Here is a 21044-nt window from a genome sequence, read left to right on the forward strand (position 1 = left end):
GACAAAAGCATTGGAATTAATAATGGTCACGTATTAAAAGAAATTTGCCAAAATTGGTATTATTGAAACATGATCGAATGATTCACATAATATGAATATTAAAATCAGTGGCTACACTCTATTTAGGAAGGAAAGCATGGTCTGCACTGACATTTCAGAAAAGCAGGACCTGGAATACTTATGGACAATGTTCTAAATCAGTGGTTTTCAACCTTTTTTCATTTGCGGACCTGTAAAAAATTTCGAATGGAGGTGCGGACTCCTTTGGAAATTTTAAACATATCTATGGACCCCAAGAGGTCTGTGAACCATAAGTTGAAAATCACTGTTCTAAATGATAAACTGAAAGATGGGGTGTTACTGGAGGTTTTGTACACCCACCAAACCAGACTGAACATCTCCGATAATATGGAGAAAGGAAAAATTGTGTTATCAAAAATGATTTCAATCTAGGGGATATATGTTGGAGGTCACATGCTGCCACTAATAAAACTTACTTGGAATTTCTAAAAGGTATAGATTATAATTTTCTAACACAAAGTATTACACTCGGGCTAATTCTATATAGGACCTTATTATTACAAATACAGAAGAATTCATTGCTAAACCAGTAATCACAAACTAATTACATGTTTAAATGGAATGGAGTTCTGATAAATTGCATATATGTCACACACACACAAAACTACATTAAAAGAACTTCATCAAGGCTGCAATGTCAAGTACTGACAGAAGTTACAAGTACCAGGCCTCCCTTATGGAAACAAAATGGAACAGGAATCAGCCAGGCTATAACCAGCCAGAAAGGCAGGGGAGAAGTACCAGAAGTTCTTTCAGCAATTCTGTTATGGTAGAGGTGGGATAAAGCACCCCAAACCCTCAGAACCCAGGAATAATGGAGGCAGGACAGAAATCCATAACTCCCATACCCCCTGTAGATACCAGCAGCTGGGATGGGTGGAGGGAACAGGCACTTCCTCTTCTTCAGAGAAAACCAGTTGATCTTGGGGATAATCACATCCTACCCAAAAGAGTCAAGGCAATGAGATCAGAGGATCTGATTTAATTGTCAGTGTACACTGCCCGCATGTGGTCTAATCCTCATATGGATTTCTGTATGTGGTACAAGTACAGCCCCATCAATTGGTACTCATAGGCTCTGTCTACACTGGAATTTCATCCGCAAAACTTTTGTCGTTCAGGGGTGTTAAAACACACACACGAACGACAAAAGTTTTAGTGAAAAGTGCTGGCGTGAACAGTTGCTTTGTCGGGAGGAACGCTCTCCTGCCAACAAAGCTGCTGCCGCTCATTGGGGGTGGAATTTTTTTGTCGGCAGGAGAGCTCTCTCCTGCCGACAAACAGCAGCTACCTCGTGTGCCTTTTAGCAGCATGGCTGTAGAGGCACAGCTGTGTCGCTAAATGGTTCGTACTGTAGACAAAGCCATAGGGGAAAGGAATTAGGGCCTTGCAAGTGAGATGGAATCTTTTGTTTCCTCTGTTATAGAATCTTAATGTCTTAATTATCAGAATTGTTGAATGTAATGGGCCACTTGATTAATAGTCTGTCTCCTCAAAAAACCTGTAGTAAATGTTTCCAGCTATGAGGAATTCTCATTCTACATCCTGGAGATGACCAACTGGATTTGTAGAAATTTTATGGGATGCACAGCAGCAATACCAGTCCAGGAGGAAACAGGTGCCCTGTCTTGACTCTATTTAATCTAGTTTCACAGTCCTAGGATTCAAATGTACATGCAATCAACAGTGAGATAGATCCTCCCCTTTTTGGCTGGTTGAACCCAGGGAGATTATTTGGGCTTTTTAGGGTATGTCTACAGTGCAACAAAACACCCACCACTGGCCCATGTCAGCTGAGTTTGGCTCAAGGTCCCAGAGCCCAGGCTCCAGCCTGAGCCCAAACATCTACACTGAAATTTTATAGCCTCATGAGCTTGAATCTGATCACACAGCATTGGAGACATATAGACACTAATTCTGATGACGTAAGCCAGCTGCAGGTGTTTTATTGCAGTGTAGCCATACTCTTAGTGATTGAAGTCATGAATGCCTTTCTGTGGGAGGCCAAGATGCTGGAAACTTTTCAACAAGCCTTGTTCTGATCCTTGCTTAACCTTTACAGTAACCTTCAATATCATCAAACTTAAGGTACTATTTACGTGACTATGGGGCCAAGCTGAGGTAGATGGAGTTGTTTAAGTGGCTCTATTCTTTGTTCTCATAGAGATCACATATGGCTAATGGCTCATTCTCCTCAAAGGCACTCTCTGCTCTTGCCTGTAGGAGATGTGGTCTGCAATTTCAACAATATTCTGATAATATTCAGCTTTACATCTCCTTTTCAACCTACCTTAGCACAGCAGTTTTCTTGCTTGTCTGGTGCCTGGCAGAAATAGGAAGCTGCGTGAAAGAAATGGCTGAGGCTTCATCCAGATAAGATAGTAATGATGCTGGTGGACAGAAGACTAGCAGATATCTGCTCCCACAGTCTGCTGTGTCATCAAAGTGATCTGCAACTTCTAAGTGTTCTTGCAAGCTTGACTGCTCCTTGATGTCGACATAGCAGCAGTTGCCAGGAATACTTTTTCATCTCTAGCTGGCCAAAAGACTTCAACATTCACTTCAGCTGCAGACCTGACCAAGGTAATCCCTCCTTAGTTACCCCAAGGCTGAACTATTTCAATTGTAACTTGTATGCTTTCATAAATTTTAAGGCCAGAAGGAACCATTAGAATCATCTAGCCTGATAACACAGGCCATACAAGTTCACACAGTAATTCTTGCATCAAGTCCACAACTTCTGGTAGAGCCATTTACAAAGACAGTACAGCCTCTCTATTCTGTCTTATTTCCCTTAATATATTTCAGGGATCACATTTAACCCTCTTAGCCACCACATTGCACTAGGAACTTATGTTCAGTTTATTTATTTACCAGGTCCCCTAAGGCCCTTTCAGAGTTACTGCATCCTGGAAGCATGGTCTATATTCTTGGTTCCTAGATGTATTACCTTGTATTTTGCTATTCTAAAACATGTATTGTCTGAATGTGTCCCTGTGATGCAGTGACTCCCATCACCTGCTTAAAGCAGAAAAAATATCCAGTCATGCTCTGCCCCCTAGGGTGAATAACTAATTACCTCCTGAAGGAATAGGGGTGGAGCTAGCAAAGGACTCATTAGGCACTTAGACCTTATGATAAGATGAGGAAACTCTCCTGAGAGGAGAAGATTGAAGTAGGAGAGTTCTATCTCCCTAGGAAGAGTCTAGAGAAGACAGGACTCTCCTGTAGAGAGAAATATAGGGAGCTGGTGGAAGCCCAAAGATAGGGTAGGAGGACAAACAAGGAGCAGCATAGGCTCCTCCGGGGGAAGCCCTGAACTAAAGCTGACAAGAAGCAGAGAGATCCCTAAGGAAGCTGTCAGAGTTCCTAGGGCAAGGAGGCAGTGAGGAAAAACCTGCTAAGACCAGAAGCAACAGAGGAAGAACTCTGCTGCAGCAGCAGGTTAGGCTCCTGGGGGGAGGCTCTGAGGTAGGGTTATTAAAAGCATTTCAGTGGAGCCCAAGAGGGGTGGAAGATGAATTAGTCCATTAGAGAAAAGAGAAGCCAGAGGCCTGAGAACCAAATGGAGGTTGTACTAAGCACAGGCTGTGGAAAAGCAGCATAAGGGGGCACAGAAGTAGTGGGTAGCCTAGGGAAACAGCAGCATGTCTGAAGCTGCACATCTAGCTGCTTAATTCAGGGTGTGGGTTCCCCTTTCTAGTTCCTAAGGAAGGGGCCTGCAAGCCCAACATAAGAAATATTGAGCCCAGGGTGGGACTAAGGACTGACCCCAAAGGATGGGCTGAGGAATAGCCCAAGAGGGGCAACTGAAGGATCTCTTGTGTTGGGATGTTTTGTGAACTTTCAGTTGGACCTTTAGGATACCCCTGAAGGGGTTTAAGCATATATGTATCTTGGTAGATGGCCCACAGTAGGCATGGGAGCTGAGGATAATGGTAATATCATGCACTGATGCAAGAGGGTGCTATAACAGTAAGTGTGCCCCCAACAGTCCCATTTATCAAGTGACCCAGATCACATATAAGTCTTTGTGTCTTCTACAAACTTCACCTGCAGACACTGTGTATTTTCTCCCAGGTCACTAAGAAAAAGCAGAGGCCAAGAAACAATCCCTGTGGCATCTCATAAGAAGTGTGCTAATTAACTGATGATTCCACTCTAACAACTATGTTTTGTGATCTATAAGTTAGCTAGCTACTCATCCATTAATATGTGCTATATTGATTTTGTATGGTGCTCATTTTTAATATGAATGTTCTGTGGTACTGAGTCCAATGCCCTACAGAAGTCCAAGTATATAACATCAAAATTGAACTTATCAACCAAATTTGTAATCCCACTTTAAAAAAATATTCAGTTAGATCAATTTTCCACACAGTCATGGTGATTGGCATTAATTATATTCACAAAATTTAATTCTTTAATGATTGAGTCTCAGTGGATCAATTTTATTTTGCCCAGGATCTGTCAAGTTAACAGGTATATAATTATCCAGGATAACCCATTTACCCTTTTTAAACACTGGCACTAAAATTAACCTTCAGAGAGCTTCTTGACCAACTTTTTAATATCTTTAGTAGAAGATATCTAATCCTGTGGATTTGTATTGATATACTGTAATATTGAGTGTATAATAAAAAAGAGAAACAAATCTGTTTGCTGATGGTTTGGGGGTCATTTATAGCAAGCTAGCCAGCCTCTTTTCAGTTAAAATAACACATTTTTTCCTTATTTAAATTCTATACACTGACTCCTGCACTCCATTTGCAAAGTTACTAAGGAAGGGACACAAGCAATTGAGAATTGAATATAAATGTGCTAAATAAATAGCATTTGCATTTGATTTAATCTAGCCTTTTTTTCCGTAAAGCAGTAAACAAACTGCATGTCTACATGGACCTATGTTATAGTTAAATGAGCTGTGCTACAAAAAAATTGGTTAATGACCACCCAAGGATGTAGAATTGAATGATCTCTGAAACAGAAATCCAGTGCTTGCCAAGAATTGTAAAATGGTCACCTTTGACTCCTGGGTCCTGACTGGCTAAAAATAATTTGAATACAGAGCATCTGAGTATACAGCAGAACCTTTGCATATTAAATATCATTGATGGTGAAAAATGAAGGTAATTGCTTAAGTTTAACTTTAAAAATCCAAGAATTCTTAAGATAAAACAATGTTAAAAAAAAAATATGGCCAGAACTTCACCAGCTTCTCTAAACCAGTTCTTAAGAAATATCCTTTTCCTTCTCCTCGGACTCCATACTCTTAAGGTCCCCATACAGAGAGGATCCTTCACATATCCTTCTTTCCTTCATACAGTTGGGGCTCAGCTGCCTCCAAGCATAATCCATACAGAACCCTCCAAGCTTCTGAGGATTAACCAACTCTAATCAAAACCCATTGACACTACTTTTATATTTCTTTTCTCTTGGCTGTCAACCCAGAAATCAAGAGCTGCCTGAAGAAAATCAGCATTTCTTTATCATTAATGTTGAGGAAAAAAACGTTGTCATGTCCCGGGTGGGGTGGGGGGGTGATCCTTGTTGGCAGGTTTTAACAGGGTGGAAATGTTTGTGGGAAGGTAAGTTTAGCTAACAGTGTCAGTCCAAAGTGTGATAGCATGACCAGTTTGAAAAAATGGTTGCTGTCATGAAAGGTGCAAATGGTTATTATGGGTAACAGACCCATTCAAAGGTAGAGTTGAGAGTTAATGCCTATATTGCATAGACCTACCGCTTGAAGGACAAGACTTTGCCACGTTGACCAGCAGAATTACATTTGGAATAGTCTTCTAAACTTGGTGAGAATGTCACTCTTTCTTTCCTAAGCATTATTTGAAAGGGATTTGCTAGCTATCGTCTCACCACTGTCCTCAGAAAACCATCATCTTATGCAGCCATGGCCTACCTGAGCCTCACCCTCACTATAAACTGGGTATATCAGAATATTCATTGCACTAGATACCACAGATCAAAAGTATGACATGTTATTTATACATAGACAGTGTTGCAACTAGCTGTACTATATGATGATATAGCGCCAGATCATAGCTAGTCCCCTTACACAGCTTTGACTCATGGGGTAGGGAGGAGGGAGTGAGGGTGGGGCTAGTTTTGCAGCCCCTATGCTAATGAGATGCTTCTCCCCAGGAGGCCCTCAGCTTGAAAGGATCCAGCAGAATCGGACAGTCACATTGGGGGAATAGGCTGCACTCCATGAAGGGGTATCGTTCAGAAACTGAGATGTGGAGGATCAGAACTGGTGGCTGGAGTGATGGCAGTTGGGTCTAGTGGTCAGTGTGGTGGCAGCCCGGCCAGGAGCCAGAACCAAAGATCAGCACTGGAATAAACAGCAGGCTCTCAATAAAGCAATAGTAGGGCTGGAAGCTAGAGCAGGAGCAGGGTTGGAAACAAGGCTAGAGTGGGAGCAAGGCAGGAGCAGGCTAAGGCCTGTGGAGTGGGTCACCCCTATCAGGCAGGGGAGGGGTCCAAGTCATGAAGTGACATTAGGCAGCCTGAGCTGCTGTTTTACCTGTGAGACGTATATACCTGCCTGGAGAGTCATCAGACCAGCTCCTGGCTTGTGGATTGGCTGGAGCGTAGCACAGCAATGACTCATTGCCTCACATATAGCAGCGTGTATGCTTGTACACTGAGGGCTAGATTCACAAAGGAACTTGGATATGATGATGACCAGCATTGTCATGCATAACTTTTAGGTGTCTAGAAAATCACCTGAGTTCAGTGCCTAGGCTCCCTGTACAATGAATGGGGAGAACAGCAGTCACAAAAGCCAGGCGACTAAACAGTGCTTCATCTAAAAAAGCCAATGGGAGATGCCAAGCTGACAGGTGTGTACTAAGTCCCACTCCTCTCAGAGACAGGCATCTAAGTCTGAGCTGAACAGAGGCATCTAACTCTGCTTGGATTCTCAGCTGCAAATCCCTTCTTGCAGTTAAGTGTAACACCGACAGACCCTGGTCGGTGGCAGGCGGCATCAAACCAGGGACCTCGGGAAGTTAAAGCATGAGCCTCTACTACATGAGCTAAAAGCCAACTGACTGTTAGCTAAGGCTGTAGAGAAGACTCATTTTATCTCTCTGTCTCTAAGTGGTCTCAGTGCCACTAGATGGGACAGACTACCACACCCAGAAGGTGTGTGGGTTACATAAGCACCTGTGCTGTTTTAGCAAGCAGCATCTGGGGGGTGGATAAGGCGCAGGAGAATGACTAGGTCCCTCATAACTCTTCGCTCAGTGTTCAGGGATCTGGGAGACACCCTGGTCAAATCCCTCTGCCACCTGAGGAAAAGACGGAATTTGAGCTGAGAATCTACTACCTCTCAGTTGAATGTCCTAACCACAGAGTTAGGGATATTCTGATATGTGGCTCTCTCAGTCTCTCCTGGTGAAGCTGTTTCACTGTGGATAAATAACAAAGGAATCACTGGGATAGAGAGAAAGAGAGCAAGCATGAGAATGACACTGTAGCCTGGTGATTAGAGTACTCATGTAGGAGAGCGAGGATCCAATCTCCTTGCTCTAACGACTTTGTTTTATTTATTATCCACAATGGAACAGCTTCAATAGGAGAGAGTGAGGGAGCATAGCCCAGTGCTTAGGGCACTCACCTAAGAAGTTGCAGGTCCCATTTCAAACCCCTTTTCCTCCTCAGGTGGAGGGGGGGCTTCCACATCTCACGTGAGTATCCAAACCACTGGGCTAGAAGTTGGAGGGAGGTTGTCCTCCTCTGGCTGTTTTTTATGTGAATTCAACTATAGGGACCTGTTCTGGTAGATGAGGTGTAAACACACTTACTGGATTGGGTTCTGCAGGTAAGTTTGGCGGAGGAATGCCCCTGTTCCCCTGGTTCGTGCATTGCTCTTGGGCTTTGGTGTCCAGAGCCCTGGCGTGGGGCTGCAGTTTGCATGCTCAGAGGCAGGAATGTAGGTGTCTAGGGAACTTTTGGAATCATTGGAACAATTTACCCAGGGTCATGCTGGATTCTCCATAACTGACAATTTTTAAATCAAGTTTGGATTTTTTTTTTAAAAAATACATGCTTTAGGAATTATTTTGGGGAAGTTCTATGGCCTGTGTTATACAGGAACTCAGACTAGATGATCATCATGGTCCCTTCTGGCCTTGGAATCTATGACAAAAAGCTTTTATGCAAAAATTCAGGGGCTGAAGCTAAGCAATTTTAGGTGCCTACAGAGCTAGGGGGCAGCTAAGTGGGGGTTTCGTGACTCCTAGTGGGGCCTGATTCTAGGATTTAGGTTCCTAAAGTGGCAGCGAGGTGCTCAAGTCCTTTTGTGAATCTATCCCTGAGACTCTCCAACAGGTGTTCTGCCTCCCTGGGGGAGATTGTCTCCTGAACTGTCCTCCCAGTGCAGGGCTGTAGCTAAATCTCACTGGTTAGCCTATAGAGAATGCCAGCACAGAGTTAAAAGAGCTGAGATACAGGGTGGGTGAGATAATATCTTTTACTGGACCAACTGCTGTTGGTGAGAGAGACAAATGATGGAAGTTGGTCCAATAAAAATTATTACCTCATCCAACTTGTCTCTCTAATATCCTAGGACCAACACAGCTACAACAAACTGCACTAAAAAAAACTGGTGAGAACAACTATTCCATCTTTCTAAGGCCTGGTCCCCACTTAGTCCGGACTTCGGACTAAGGTACGCAAATTCAGCTACGTTAATAACGTAGCTGAATTCGAAGTACCTTAGTCCGAACTTACCGTGGTCCAGACGCGGCCGGAAGTCTCCCTCCGTCGACGCCGCGTACTCCTCTCGGCGAGCTGGAGTACCGGCGCCGACTGTGAGCACTTCCGGAATCGATCCCAGAACATCGATGGCGTGCCGCCGGACCAGCCGGTAAGTGAAGACTAGGCCTTAGTTCTAAACCTGCCTTGTTGTTCAGAAAGGACTGCATTTAACACTCAATATTTCTGCTCTTTAGCACAGCTTTTCAATAGCTCTTTGCTTGTTTGAAATCTCATGTTGATGATGAATATTAGGTGCTCAGTGATGCTTAGTGCAAGAAAAGTATAACAATACAATTTTTCTCAAAGAGAAAGAAAAGTCCATTATTTCTGGGCACTTGTTACTTCATATTCCTTTATTTAGTTTATTTATTTTCAAATGGCTGTATGTCTTCAGGCTACTCTGAGGCAAATACAACTCAGAGTCACACAAGTTTGCAGTACCAGATATGATCATAATGTAAATTAAAGGCAATAAACATCCATAGCCTACCTTGAAACTGTGTAAATTTGATGGTTCCCATTCTCTCTCCATTTCTGAATACAACTTGACCCTAAATAAAGCAAATAAATACCTTAAGTTTTATAAATATTTTATAATTCATTTTAATTCAAACTACAGTTCATTCCAGTTCACAGTTAAAACATCTAATATGGACATTTATTACTCAAAGATCAAACACAACTGGTATTCAAATAAATCAATAACTAGCCCTAAATAGAACTTTTTATCCATAGATCTCAAAGTGTTTTACAAAGGAGGTCAGTATCATTATACCCATTGGGAAACTGAGACACAGGGAAGTTAAGATCTTCTAGCAAAGCACTGGCAGAGCTGGGAATTTTAAAACCAGGTCTCTTCGTTCCCAGACTAGTGCTCTTAAGGAAGTTTTAGGGGCTTGAGGACCATGTCTTTGGAGTATTAAGTGTGCAATTCTGCCACCCTTACTCATCTTGGGCAAAGACTTAATACATGATCATAGAATATCAGGGTTAGAAGGGACCTCAGGATGTCATCTAGTCCAACTCCCTGCTCAAAGCAGGACCAATCCCGAACTAAATCCCCAAATGGCCCCCTTAAGGATTGACTTTACAACCCTGTGTTTAGCAGGCCAATGCTCAAACCACTGAGCTATCCCTCCCCCCTCAGGTCTGCTAAGATCAGTGGAACTACTTCTATAGTAAGATATTACTTTAACGTGAGTCACAGTTGTAATATTGGACCCTAACTGACAAAGGAGCTGCACTAGGCACTCTGGCTGCCAGAGATACCTCCATAGAAGTTTACTTACTGTACTGATTTGGACTAGAGATTACTTAGCCCTTATGACAGCGCATAATGGATGTGGGGAGGGAGTAAGGATCTTCCCCTGCTCCGCCCACCTTGCCTTGCACAGCATGTATAGAGAAGTAATCTAACCCTTGTGATTGTCATTAAACACTGTGGGAGCCTAATTATCTTCTCATATCAGTGCAAATCAGCACTTAGTCCTTTGAAGTCTGGGGACTCCCGCCAATGTAAAACCAGTGTAAAAGAGAGGAGAATCAGTCTGTGTGTCTTTGAATGTAAAAGACACACAAATAAGCTGTTGTTCCATCAAATCCAGTAATCTGATTCTGGCAGTGGCCTATGTCAGATGCTTCAAAGAAACATGAATATCCCCATAATACACCAGGATATTTGTGGAACTCTGTTTGTGAGGAATTCATCTCCAACATTCTGCAGTTGATTTGGTCATAACAAAATAAGTGGAAAATTGAGGTTTCATATCCATTGTATCATTGTTTTTATCTAGGATACAGTAAGTGTTATCGAATCTTATACAAGTATCTGGTATTTTAAATTATGCTATTAAATAATTTATCTCATGAACTTAGAGGCAACGAATTTCACAGGTTGACTATATGCTTCATAAACAAGTATCTCTTTTTATTAGTTTTAAATTTAATACCTTTCAGTTCTGCATCCTTTTGCTCTTGTTTTATGGAATAGAGCAAGAAGGAGCATCTGAACAGAGGCCTTATGACCTTCATTAGTTAGAGTTTATAAATCAAGACACTCCTTTCTCTTCCGTCCATGCTAAATTATTCCAGTCTTCATAGCCTCTTAACACTTGCAAATCCCGCCATGTTTCACTCCAGCTATCTTCACTTTCAGGTACAGATAGTCTCCTTAATGAGCTATTGGCTACCATTCCAGTATGTGATCAGGAAGGAGGCTCTGCAACAACTGCACGTCCATCATTGTCTTTCCTTCTCTCCAGGGGCTAAGCACAGTCTCATTCAAGATCTGTTATGTCTCCAGGTGTCGCCGTGCTGCCCTAAACACCTGAACTAAAATTTCTAAAGGAGTTTTTCAGCCACATCGTATATACAGTTCCTATGTGGATGAAATTCAGTCATCATAGTTACTACATTTCACACCAATGTGGATCTTAAAATAAAGATAGTTGAGATGGAGATGCAGAATGAAGTTAACAATTAACATATGCGTAGGGCTAGGAGGTATATTGGTTAAATCATTTGCCCTATACCGCTATAGATCTAGGTGCAAAACCTGACTTAAGTCACAAATAGAATGAGTTTGGTAGCTCAAGATCTAGAGGCTCTGGCAGGGTTGCTGTTGTTATTTATTTATCCTGTACCAAAAAGTGTGCCAGATGTCTCAGACCACAGAGAAGACGTGATCGCTGCCTGGAAGAGCTTAAAATCGAAAGTATCCTTACTCAAGTCCAGTAATACCTTACTGTGTGAATAGTCCAATTGACGTCAATGGGACTATATGCAGACTAATCAACTTGAGTAAGGGTGTTAGAATTGGGCCCTAAATAGTCAAGCCATATAAAGGATGTGGGAAGGGCACAGCCATACCAACAAAGGCATCATCAGTTCTGCCTGGCCTTTACACAACTACATGGAATAGGGGATGGAGCCATGAGCCTTACCTCCCTTTGTAAGGATAGACAGAACTGCAGACCCTGCACTCATGGAAGGGAAGCACAGTGATTGCTTTCTAACTACTCCTCCAGGCATAAAAGATGCTCTAAAAAGTCTGGGGAGATGTGCAGGGCCAGCCTTGGGGGTGGGTGAGCAGGGCAGTTCCCTGGGGACTGTCTTCTGGGGGTGCCACACCACTCAGTCACTGGCTTTGGGTCTCTTCTTTGTTTTTCCTTGGCTGGCTGGGGAGTGCAGGGTGGGCATCAAAAATATTCTCTGCCCTGGGTCGCCAAAACAGGGAAACACCTAAGGTTGGCCCTGGAGATGTGTTTGGGGATGAGTATGCTGCACACCTTAAAAGGGAATAGGGGCATATGTGCTCCTGCTGTAGATCAGAGAGTTCTGCAAAGTATTCTGTTTCTCTGTGGGAATATTGTAGCTTTGGATTGCCCTCAGAAGCACAGTGGAGCATTGAGGCACAATCAAGCCCAAGCTGTTTGAGGTTATGTTAGGTGTATATCTTGCTAGTTCCAATGTATGCAGTGTTGTTGTAGCCATGTTGGTCTCAGGATATTAGAGACACAAGGTAGGTGAGGTAATATCTTTTATTGGACCCACTTCTTTTGGTGAGAGACAAGCTTATGAGCTTACAGAGAGCTCTGCTTCATGTCTAGGAAACATACTCAGAGTGTCATAGCTAAATACAAGGTGGAACAGATTGTTTAGCATAAGTAGTTAACACATATTTCAAGGGACCATTCAGGGTGTAGTGGCCTTTAACACCCCCACCAGTCATAGAAGAGAAAGGAAGTGAGGGGGAGAGAAGAAAGCTTGGGGGGGTGGCATTGTTAGTGGGTTATAGAATGTTGTAATAAGCCATAAATCCAGTGTCTCTACCCAGTCCAGGATTCTTAGTGTCTAGTAAAATTGTGAATTTAAGCTCCCAGGCTTGTTTTTTGAAAGCGCTGTGCAGGTTTCCTTTGAGAATGAGCACTGATAGGTAAGGTATAGAGCCATAGGTGGGTGTTCCAGGGCTGGAATACCCACAGGGGAAAATGGTGGATGCTCAGCACCCACCGGCAGCCCCCTATTAGCTCTCCCCCACCCTCTCAACGCCTCCCACCTGCTGGCAGGCCCTGCATATCAGTGCCCCCTCCCCCCAGCACCTGACGCCCACTGCGAACAGCTGTTTTGCAGTGTGCAGGAGTTTGGGAGGGAGGGAGGGGGGAGGAGCGAGGATGCAACGCACTGAGAAGGGGGCGAAACTGGGTGGGAAGAGGCGAGTCAAAGGTGGAGCGGGGGCGGGAAGAGGTGAGATGGGCCCAAGGGGGAAAGGGGTAGAGTGTGGGCGGAGCCTGGGGCAGAGCTGGGGGTCGAGCACCCCAAGGCACTTTGGAAAGTTGGGGCCTGTATATAGAGCGATCACTTTGTGATAGGGTGTTTTTGTCTTTTATCATTTTCCTGTGTGCGTTCATTTGAGAGCATAGTGATTGTCTAGTTTCACCCACATAGTTGCTATTGGGGCATTTAGTACCCTGGATGAGGTACATCATGTGATTTGATAGGTATGTGTAGGACTCATGGATCCTGAAAGGTGTGTGGTGGGGGGTACTGATCATTGTAGCAGTGGAGATAGGTCTGCAGGTTTTGCATCTGTTGTTCCAGTAGGCTCTGATGCCACTTTGAGTTGGTGTGTCCTGGTCTGTGGGGAGCTTGCTTCTGATGCTGAGCTTGGCAAAGTTGGGGGCATAGGCACCAACTCTGTGGGTGCTCTGACCCTGAAGCACCCATGAGAAAAAATGGTGAGTGCTTAGCACCACCAGCAGCCCCCATTAGCGCCTCCCCATCTCCCCCCAGCGCCTCCTGCTTGCTGCGATCAGCTGTTCTGTGGCATGCAGGAGGTGCTGCGGGGGAAGAGGGAGGAGCGAGGGCTGGGCATGCTCAGGGAAGGGGGTGGGGTGGAGCAGGGACAGGAAAAGGAAGGGTGGGGGTGGGGCCTTGGGCAAAGGAGTGGAGGGAGGGGGGGCTGGGGTGCTCCCGCCCAGCACATTAGAAACTCAGGACTTATGGTTGGGGGGAGGGTAGTTTGAAGGCCAGAAGTGGGGTTTCAGGAAAGATTTCTTTAAAGATGGGGTCCCCATTGAGTATGGGTTGTAGTTGTTAGATAATTTCTTATATGGGTTCCAGCGTGGGGTGGTAGATGAAACTGGACTCAGTACACTCTTGAATGAACTCATACCGAAAAATGATAAAAGACAAAAACATCCTATCACCTGTGGGTGAACACTTTTCACAAAGTGATCACTCTATATCTGACCAATCAGTCCTCATCCTCAAAGGAAACCTGAACAATACTTTCAAAAGACGAACCTGGGGACTTAAATTCATAACTTTGCTATACACTAAAACTCATGGACTGAACGGAGACACTAGATTTATGGCTTATTACAACAATCTATAACCCGCTAACCACCCTCTCCCACCCACTCCAGCTAACTCTGCCCCCCTTTTCTCCTATGACTGGAGCAGTGTTAATGGGCGACTTCAGATTGAATGGTCCCTTGAAATGTGTATTAATTACTTATGCTAAACAATTTGTTCCACCTTACATTTAGCTGTGACACTCTGATTAGGTTTTCCAGATCTAAAAAAGAGCTCTGTGTAAGCTGAAAGCTTGTCTCTCACCAACAGAAGTTAGTCCAATAAAAGGTATAACCTTATGCACCTTGTTTTACCAGTTCCAAGGTTGTCAAACCAAACATCCTTCTTCAGTCCCTTCCGTGGGTCCTGGTGTCTCCAATATGCCTGCTCCCACCCTCTGCTTGTGACCTAGCTTTCTCTTCAGTGACATACTTGTCACAAAATACAGAAACCCCTCACATATCTTTTGTAAACAATTTCTATTGTTACTTCAACCATTTTTTTAAAAAGTCTGTACTAAAAAAAAATCATCTCAGAATCCTGTTATTTCATCTGAATTTTCAGACTTTATTTATGCTAAGAAGAATTTTTAAACTTAGGAATTTCAGCATGCTGTAATGAGCAGCATGGATGAAATTTCCCTTTGAGTGGCATGATATGTAGGAAGGGTGTCATACAAGTCTCCCTCAACTAACTGTTTTCAATAGAACTAAAATCTTCTGCGGATTAATCCAAATCCACATTAATTCTTATATTCCAATATTCATATTGGGGGACACACATAACAGATGTACTTATCCAAAATCTTCCTGGTGACTGCATTTTTGAGGAGCCTGCTGAGCATCAGGTAATCTTCCTGAATCTGTCTGAATTAGCCTTTGCTTCAGTAAGTGTCTGGATAAGAGCATTTGAATGGTGGCTGTTTAGCATAAATACTCTTTTCTGAACAATCCATACCCCCTTTTGATGACCACTTCTTGCCAATATAGCTGTGGAAGCATACCTGGAGCTGGCAGAAATCCATATTCTATTCATGGAAGAATGCAGAAATAAACTTCCACATTTATGGCTTATAAATTGTGTTTCAAACTGATATAGAAAAAAACGATGCTATCCTTCTGGTGTAATGCTAATGAAAATTCTAAAAAAACACAGTATCGTAGGAATTGCCATACCGTATTGCCCAAGGTTGATTCAGTCTAGTATCATCTGTGGACTCTGTCAGTGGCCAGCAGCATGTTTTACAGGAAGGCCCCTTAGTATGCAGTGTGGGATAACCTGCCCCCATGCATTCAGTCCCATCATAGTCTCTAACAGTGAGAGATTGGCTTAAACCCTGAAGCATGAGTTTAATATGACTTCCAACATCTTTGTTACCATTAATGATAACAACTCTGGATATTTGGGGAGATACTGTGGCCTAGTGGATAGCGCATTGGTCTTGTATTCGGGAGACCTCCTCTTCTCTCTGCCACTGGCCTTCTGGGTACCCTTGGGCAAGTCTCTTCACCTCTTTATACTTCCATTTCCCCATCTGTAGAATGGGAATAAATTATACTGACCTCTTTTATCTAGTGATGGAAAGCACAATATGGTATTTTTACCATACTATCCATATACATATGCAATCCCTTGTTGAGTCTTGTTAAATTATTGCCCTCAATGACTTACTGTGGCAGTGAGTCCCACAGTTTAATTACGCATTGTGAGTAAAAAGTAGTTCCTTTTGCCAGTTTTACATTTGCCACCTCTTAATTTAATTGAATGTCCCCTTGTTTTTCTCACATGAGAGAGGGAGAACAAAGCTCATATTATTCACAGATAACAGTGATTTCTTGTGGTAGTTTTTTTTTTTAAATATTGTCATAAGCTCTGAGTTAATGCAGTTTTCCAAATTCTACCATAAATAGTTTGCATATCTTTACTCATTAGTTTATTTTGGGGGGAGTAGGGAGGTCACTGTCCCCCCAAACTGCAAGCCTTGGGAACGCACATCCCTGTTGGCTTGACTGGAGCTGCCCCACAAATATAGAAGTCAAACTGTGCCTATGTCTTTACTAGTCTTTGTAATATCAGCAATATTTTGACAAATCCATAAAATGAGCACATTTACACTACTCATCTGCTGATTAAAGGAAAAGCCATCCTCACTTATATGCTGTGAAATTATCCACTGGTATGGATCAGCTCTGATTCGTCTGAATATACATAAACTTGTAGATAAATTATGTATTAGGAATAACAGCTGTACATTTTTAAAGCTTTAATTTTGAATTCTCCATTGTTAAGAATTGGTGAATTATTGTAATTTAAGCAATATACAAAGAAATTGCCAAATTTATTCAATGTATGTTTTCTCCAGTATTTTATCAGTGTAGCATGATTTTTAATATGTGTATATTCAAAATACAGTATTTCATCTGTAATAAGGCATGCTGGATAATGCAAAAATAATAATAATGAAATCAAATGTTATGCAATGGAAAACTTTTGCTGAATATTTTATCAGCTCTAATATTTTATTAAATTTTTGTTCAAAACTCATGAGTTTAGTTCTAGAAACTTATTATACATAGATACATAAAGCAAAAAACTCCATTGGAGAAATGTCACCTTGCTACCCACCCTATAAGTAACCCCATCCACACAAATGTTAGGAAACAGGAAAATCAACAGTGGAAATGCTATAACCAACAACAGAAATGCTATTACTGTTCCAGGATTAAATGCTGACTACCCTGGTCTCAGGCAGGTTTACCATCTTCTTTCTTTCTTTCAAGAGGAAATTCATTCATACATACATACATGCATACCTACATACTGAGTCATTAATATGTAATTTTACATATATTGTAACTTAAAGCAGTAACAGGGAACTATAGTAAGGTAGCTAGTGGGGAAAAATCTACTAACTCAAACTTTGGCTATTTTATCTAAACATGAGAAAGAATCCCACTTTTTGGTTTAACAAAAAAGTAATAATAAGTCTAAAAAATGTATTAGTATCTTTATTTCATAAACTGAGAGATGGAATTTATAAAGAAGCTTATCAATGTTTAATGCCTATGATTTATGTGAGTAAAGTATTGATTTTTGCTGCTATTGTACAAGAGATGACATTTGTAGATGACGGATTACTTATAATGATTTAACATGTAGGTTCTTTGGCCCCAATCAACTCATTACTTTTTTGAGGTCAAGGTAGTAAATCTCAAGATTTATCAAGAGGATTGTCTTCCATATATTCCAGACTCATAAATTACTAACAATATTTTTCTGAGTCTAAGTGAATGGAATGTTTGAATAATGGATATGTCTAATGCATGCATTAGGCCCTGAGCTTGAAATAGCATATGCCAGTGCAGACCCATACAAATGCAAAAAGACAACACTTGGGTTTAAGGCCCCTTTGCAAGATCTAGACTTTGTTCAATATATGTACCACCTATGACTAGTTATATCAACAAATGATACTCTGTAGAATCACAAGACAAATAACAAAATAAATGTAATATTTAGATACATTAGTAGCAGTCTTTGGTGGTTTGATGTGTCATCAGTTGTACAGACAGATTTTTAAATAAAGTAAGAACCAAGACTAATGCAGTTACCAATGTTTTGAGTCCCACTAACTTGGCTTTGACTAAAGCATATGTTCTAGAAAGACATCCCATCTTTATTTAAAGACATCAAGACACTTAAGGTATGTCTTCACTGGCAGGTGTGATTTCCAGCTCAAGGGGAAATATTGTAAAAAGAAGAACAGGAGTACTTGTGGCACCTTAGAGACTAACAATGTGCAATGTGCAGGAGGTCAGACTAGATGATCACGATGGTCCCTTCAGGCCTTACAGTCTAAAATGGAGCTCTTAGTAGTTGTATATTCAGGATGGGATTATAAGAACACAAAGAACCCGCTATCAGAGATGCTGTCAGTTCTTCAAATTCAGAAGTTTTAGCTTTAAATTCTTATATGTGAATTTGTTTGCTGGACGAATAAGAATAATTATCACACAGAAAGGGGGATTGTATTGTGAAAACTACTGATTCTGAAAAAGATTTAGGCATTTCCATCAAAAATGGTCTCCCACTATTATGCTGTGGCTAAAAGAGCTAACACAATTCCTGGATGAATTTAAGTAAAAGGATAGCATAAAATAGAAGCAGGGAAGTAATATTACCTATGTAAATAGCACTGGGGAGACAACTGCTGGAATGATGTGTCCAGTTCTGGTACAAACAAATCAAAAAGGATGTTGAAAAACTGGAGAGGGCTCAAAGAGATACACGAATGATCTCTAAAATTATAGATGATAATTTCTAACACCAAAATATTATATCCTACACAGCCTAATTCTATGTTTGACCTCATTCTGACAAAGATGAATTGAGCACAGAACTAAAAAGGTGGTTTAACAATATATCAGGAACAAAAGAAATCAGAGCAATGACATAGGTTTGTTACTACATAATGATAGTGAAATTATCAATGATGGAGAAAAGGCAGAAATGTTCAATAGATATTTTCTATATTTAAGGAGAAGCTGGATTACCTACAGTTTACAATGATAATGAAATGTTTTCCATTCCAACAGTTAGTAGGGGGGATGGTTAAATAACAACTATTAAAGTTAAACATTTTTAAGTCTACAGGATCAGATAACTTGGACTCAAAAGTTTTAAAACAGTCTGACAAAGAAAAATCTGAATGACTGAATCTGACACTTTACAAAACTCGGAACACTGGGGAAATTCCAGAGGACTGGAAAAGACTAAAGTTATCGCAGTATTTAAAAAGGCTAAATGAGAACTATAGAATGGCAATATAATTAATACCAACATAGTTTTAAGGAAAATAGGTCTTATCAAACAAATCTGATATTGTTTTTGATGCAATTTCTAGTTGGTTGACAAAGGTAACTGTGTTGGCATAATATACTTAGGGCTTGTCTACACAGGGAAGCTATTACAAAATAAGCTAGGGTGTGAATTTAAAGCACAATACCTATTCCATCATAATTCCCTGTGAATACTCTCATTCCCCCTAAAATCTGACTCTTTGCAGTTTAGCTTATTCAAGCTGCCAAAGTGCATTAAGCTAAACAGCACAATAGCAAATCATTCCAGGCTTTTTCCTCATATAGACAAGCCCTTAGACTTTGTAACACATTCGATGTGGTATATTCTGACTAAAGAATTAATATTATATAAAATCAAAGCAGCATATATTAAATGTTTTAAAAAACTGCTCAACTGATAAGAAAAAGTAATTGTAAATGGGGAATCACCCTCCAGTTAGTGTTAGTCCTTGTGGGCCTCACTAGAATCTGATCTTGGCCCGATACAGTGCAGTATCTTTATCAATTATCAGGATGTAAATTTTCTGTATCTGCTGATTTTTTAAAAATGTCCAGCTTTAGTTAAAACAAAAGCTTTCAAAATTTCCAATTTGAAATTTTTCAGAATTTCCATTCCACAAAATGATCCAGAATTTCATCTATTGTCCCAATTTGGGATAAAAATAAATGTTGACATTTTGGAAGTTCCTGTAGCATGGAAATACTAAATTTCATGCAGATACAGTGGCTAACATCAGTGGGTCACACACATAGCAGGCAAACTACAGTATATAGAGATGTCACTTACACAGAGTCTGCATGGCAGCCTGTGACACTGCTGATGGGAAATGGGTGCCTGAACAAATGTGGGGAGGCCCTATTCTGGTGTCCACTAACAGAACACAGGGTGAGAAAGGCTGAGAAGGTGATGAAGGTGCTACATGTTGTCTCACAAGTGGTCATGGGGTTACTATAGTTGGGTAGCAGTAGTTACTGAAGTTGCTGTATAGTCAACTACGACCTGCTGTCATTTCATTATGAAGGATAATTCCTGGGTCAATGTCAGCTTTTGTGTTCTGTTCCTTCTAGTTTGGCCTAAATGTGACATATCCAATTGCTAGCCAGTATGTATGTTAGGTGTAGTATACACCATGATAACACATATTATACTCGTGGTCGTAATTGGTATATTAACTATATGTTGGATAATTACGCTAAATTGCACTATGATTACTCTTGTTCTTCTATGCTAAGTATCCCACAATACCTTGTAACAGTGCAACTCAACATTTGGCACCTGCAGATAGGGAAATTGTCAAAAACAAGATGCAGAAGTATTCTACTTGGGTACAGGGAGTGCGTTCTTTGCCCAACTAGTTTAGAATTCTGGGTTCAAAAACAATAGGTAACATGGTACCAGGCAAACAAGTTGAAACTGGTGGGTGGACTCTTAAATGATGTATAGAAATTTGGGCTTGAAAAAAAAACCCATTATAAATAGAAGTAGTTTGGGGAGAGTGATGGGTCGGTGGGAAGGAGAACACCTCTGTGTAAGTTCAGTGAACACACTGTGAGACCTGCTTCCCAGAAGGACTGGCAAGGTATTGACTCTTTTCTGTATTATACTCCTTTTGTCTTTAGACAGTAAATTGGACGAGCTTGGTTATTTGGTTTTAAACATTTTTAATATTGGGTAATCAAACAATTGGCTGTACAATTAAGCAATACAGTTTTTTTTCAGTAATGTCAACATATCCATGAAACCCTTTTGCAAAATCTTCCTGAAAGACTTCCTCAGTGTTCTTAAACCCAAGTAACACTCCCTTAGCTTTCCCTGTGACTCTGTAAACTCCTCAAGATAAGTCTCTTCCTCATTAGCTACTCTAATATTGCTCAGTGTGAGAAGGTGTCATGGTAGTCTTCTAACTGTCTGACCTTGAAGAGAACCCTTGTGCTGACAAATCGGCATCAGTCACAAACTCACAATTGTGA

General features: G+C 41.3%; 1 protein-coding gene across 1 annotated transcript in view; it reads right to left on the minus strand.

Annotated features, from left to right (window-relative positions):
- Positions 1 to 21044, minus strand: part of GABBR2 (gamma-aminobutyric acid type B receptor subunit 2) — an 835193-nt gene that overhangs the window by 318679 nt on the left and 495470 nt on the right. The window contains exon 8 of the mRNA XM_034761463.1: positions 9350 to 9410. Coding sequence (XP_034617354.1) covers positions 9350 to 9410 — 61 coding nt within the window. The remainder of the gene's footprint in view (positions 1 to 9349; positions 9411 to 21044) is intronic.

Source organism: Trachemys scripta, chromosome 2 (genome assembly GCF_013100865.1).
Source record: "Trachemys scripta elegans isolate TJP31775 chromosome 2, CAS_Tse_1.0, whole genome shotgun sequence".
NCBI lineage: Eukaryota > Metazoa > Chordata > Testudines > Emydidae > Trachemys > Trachemys scripta.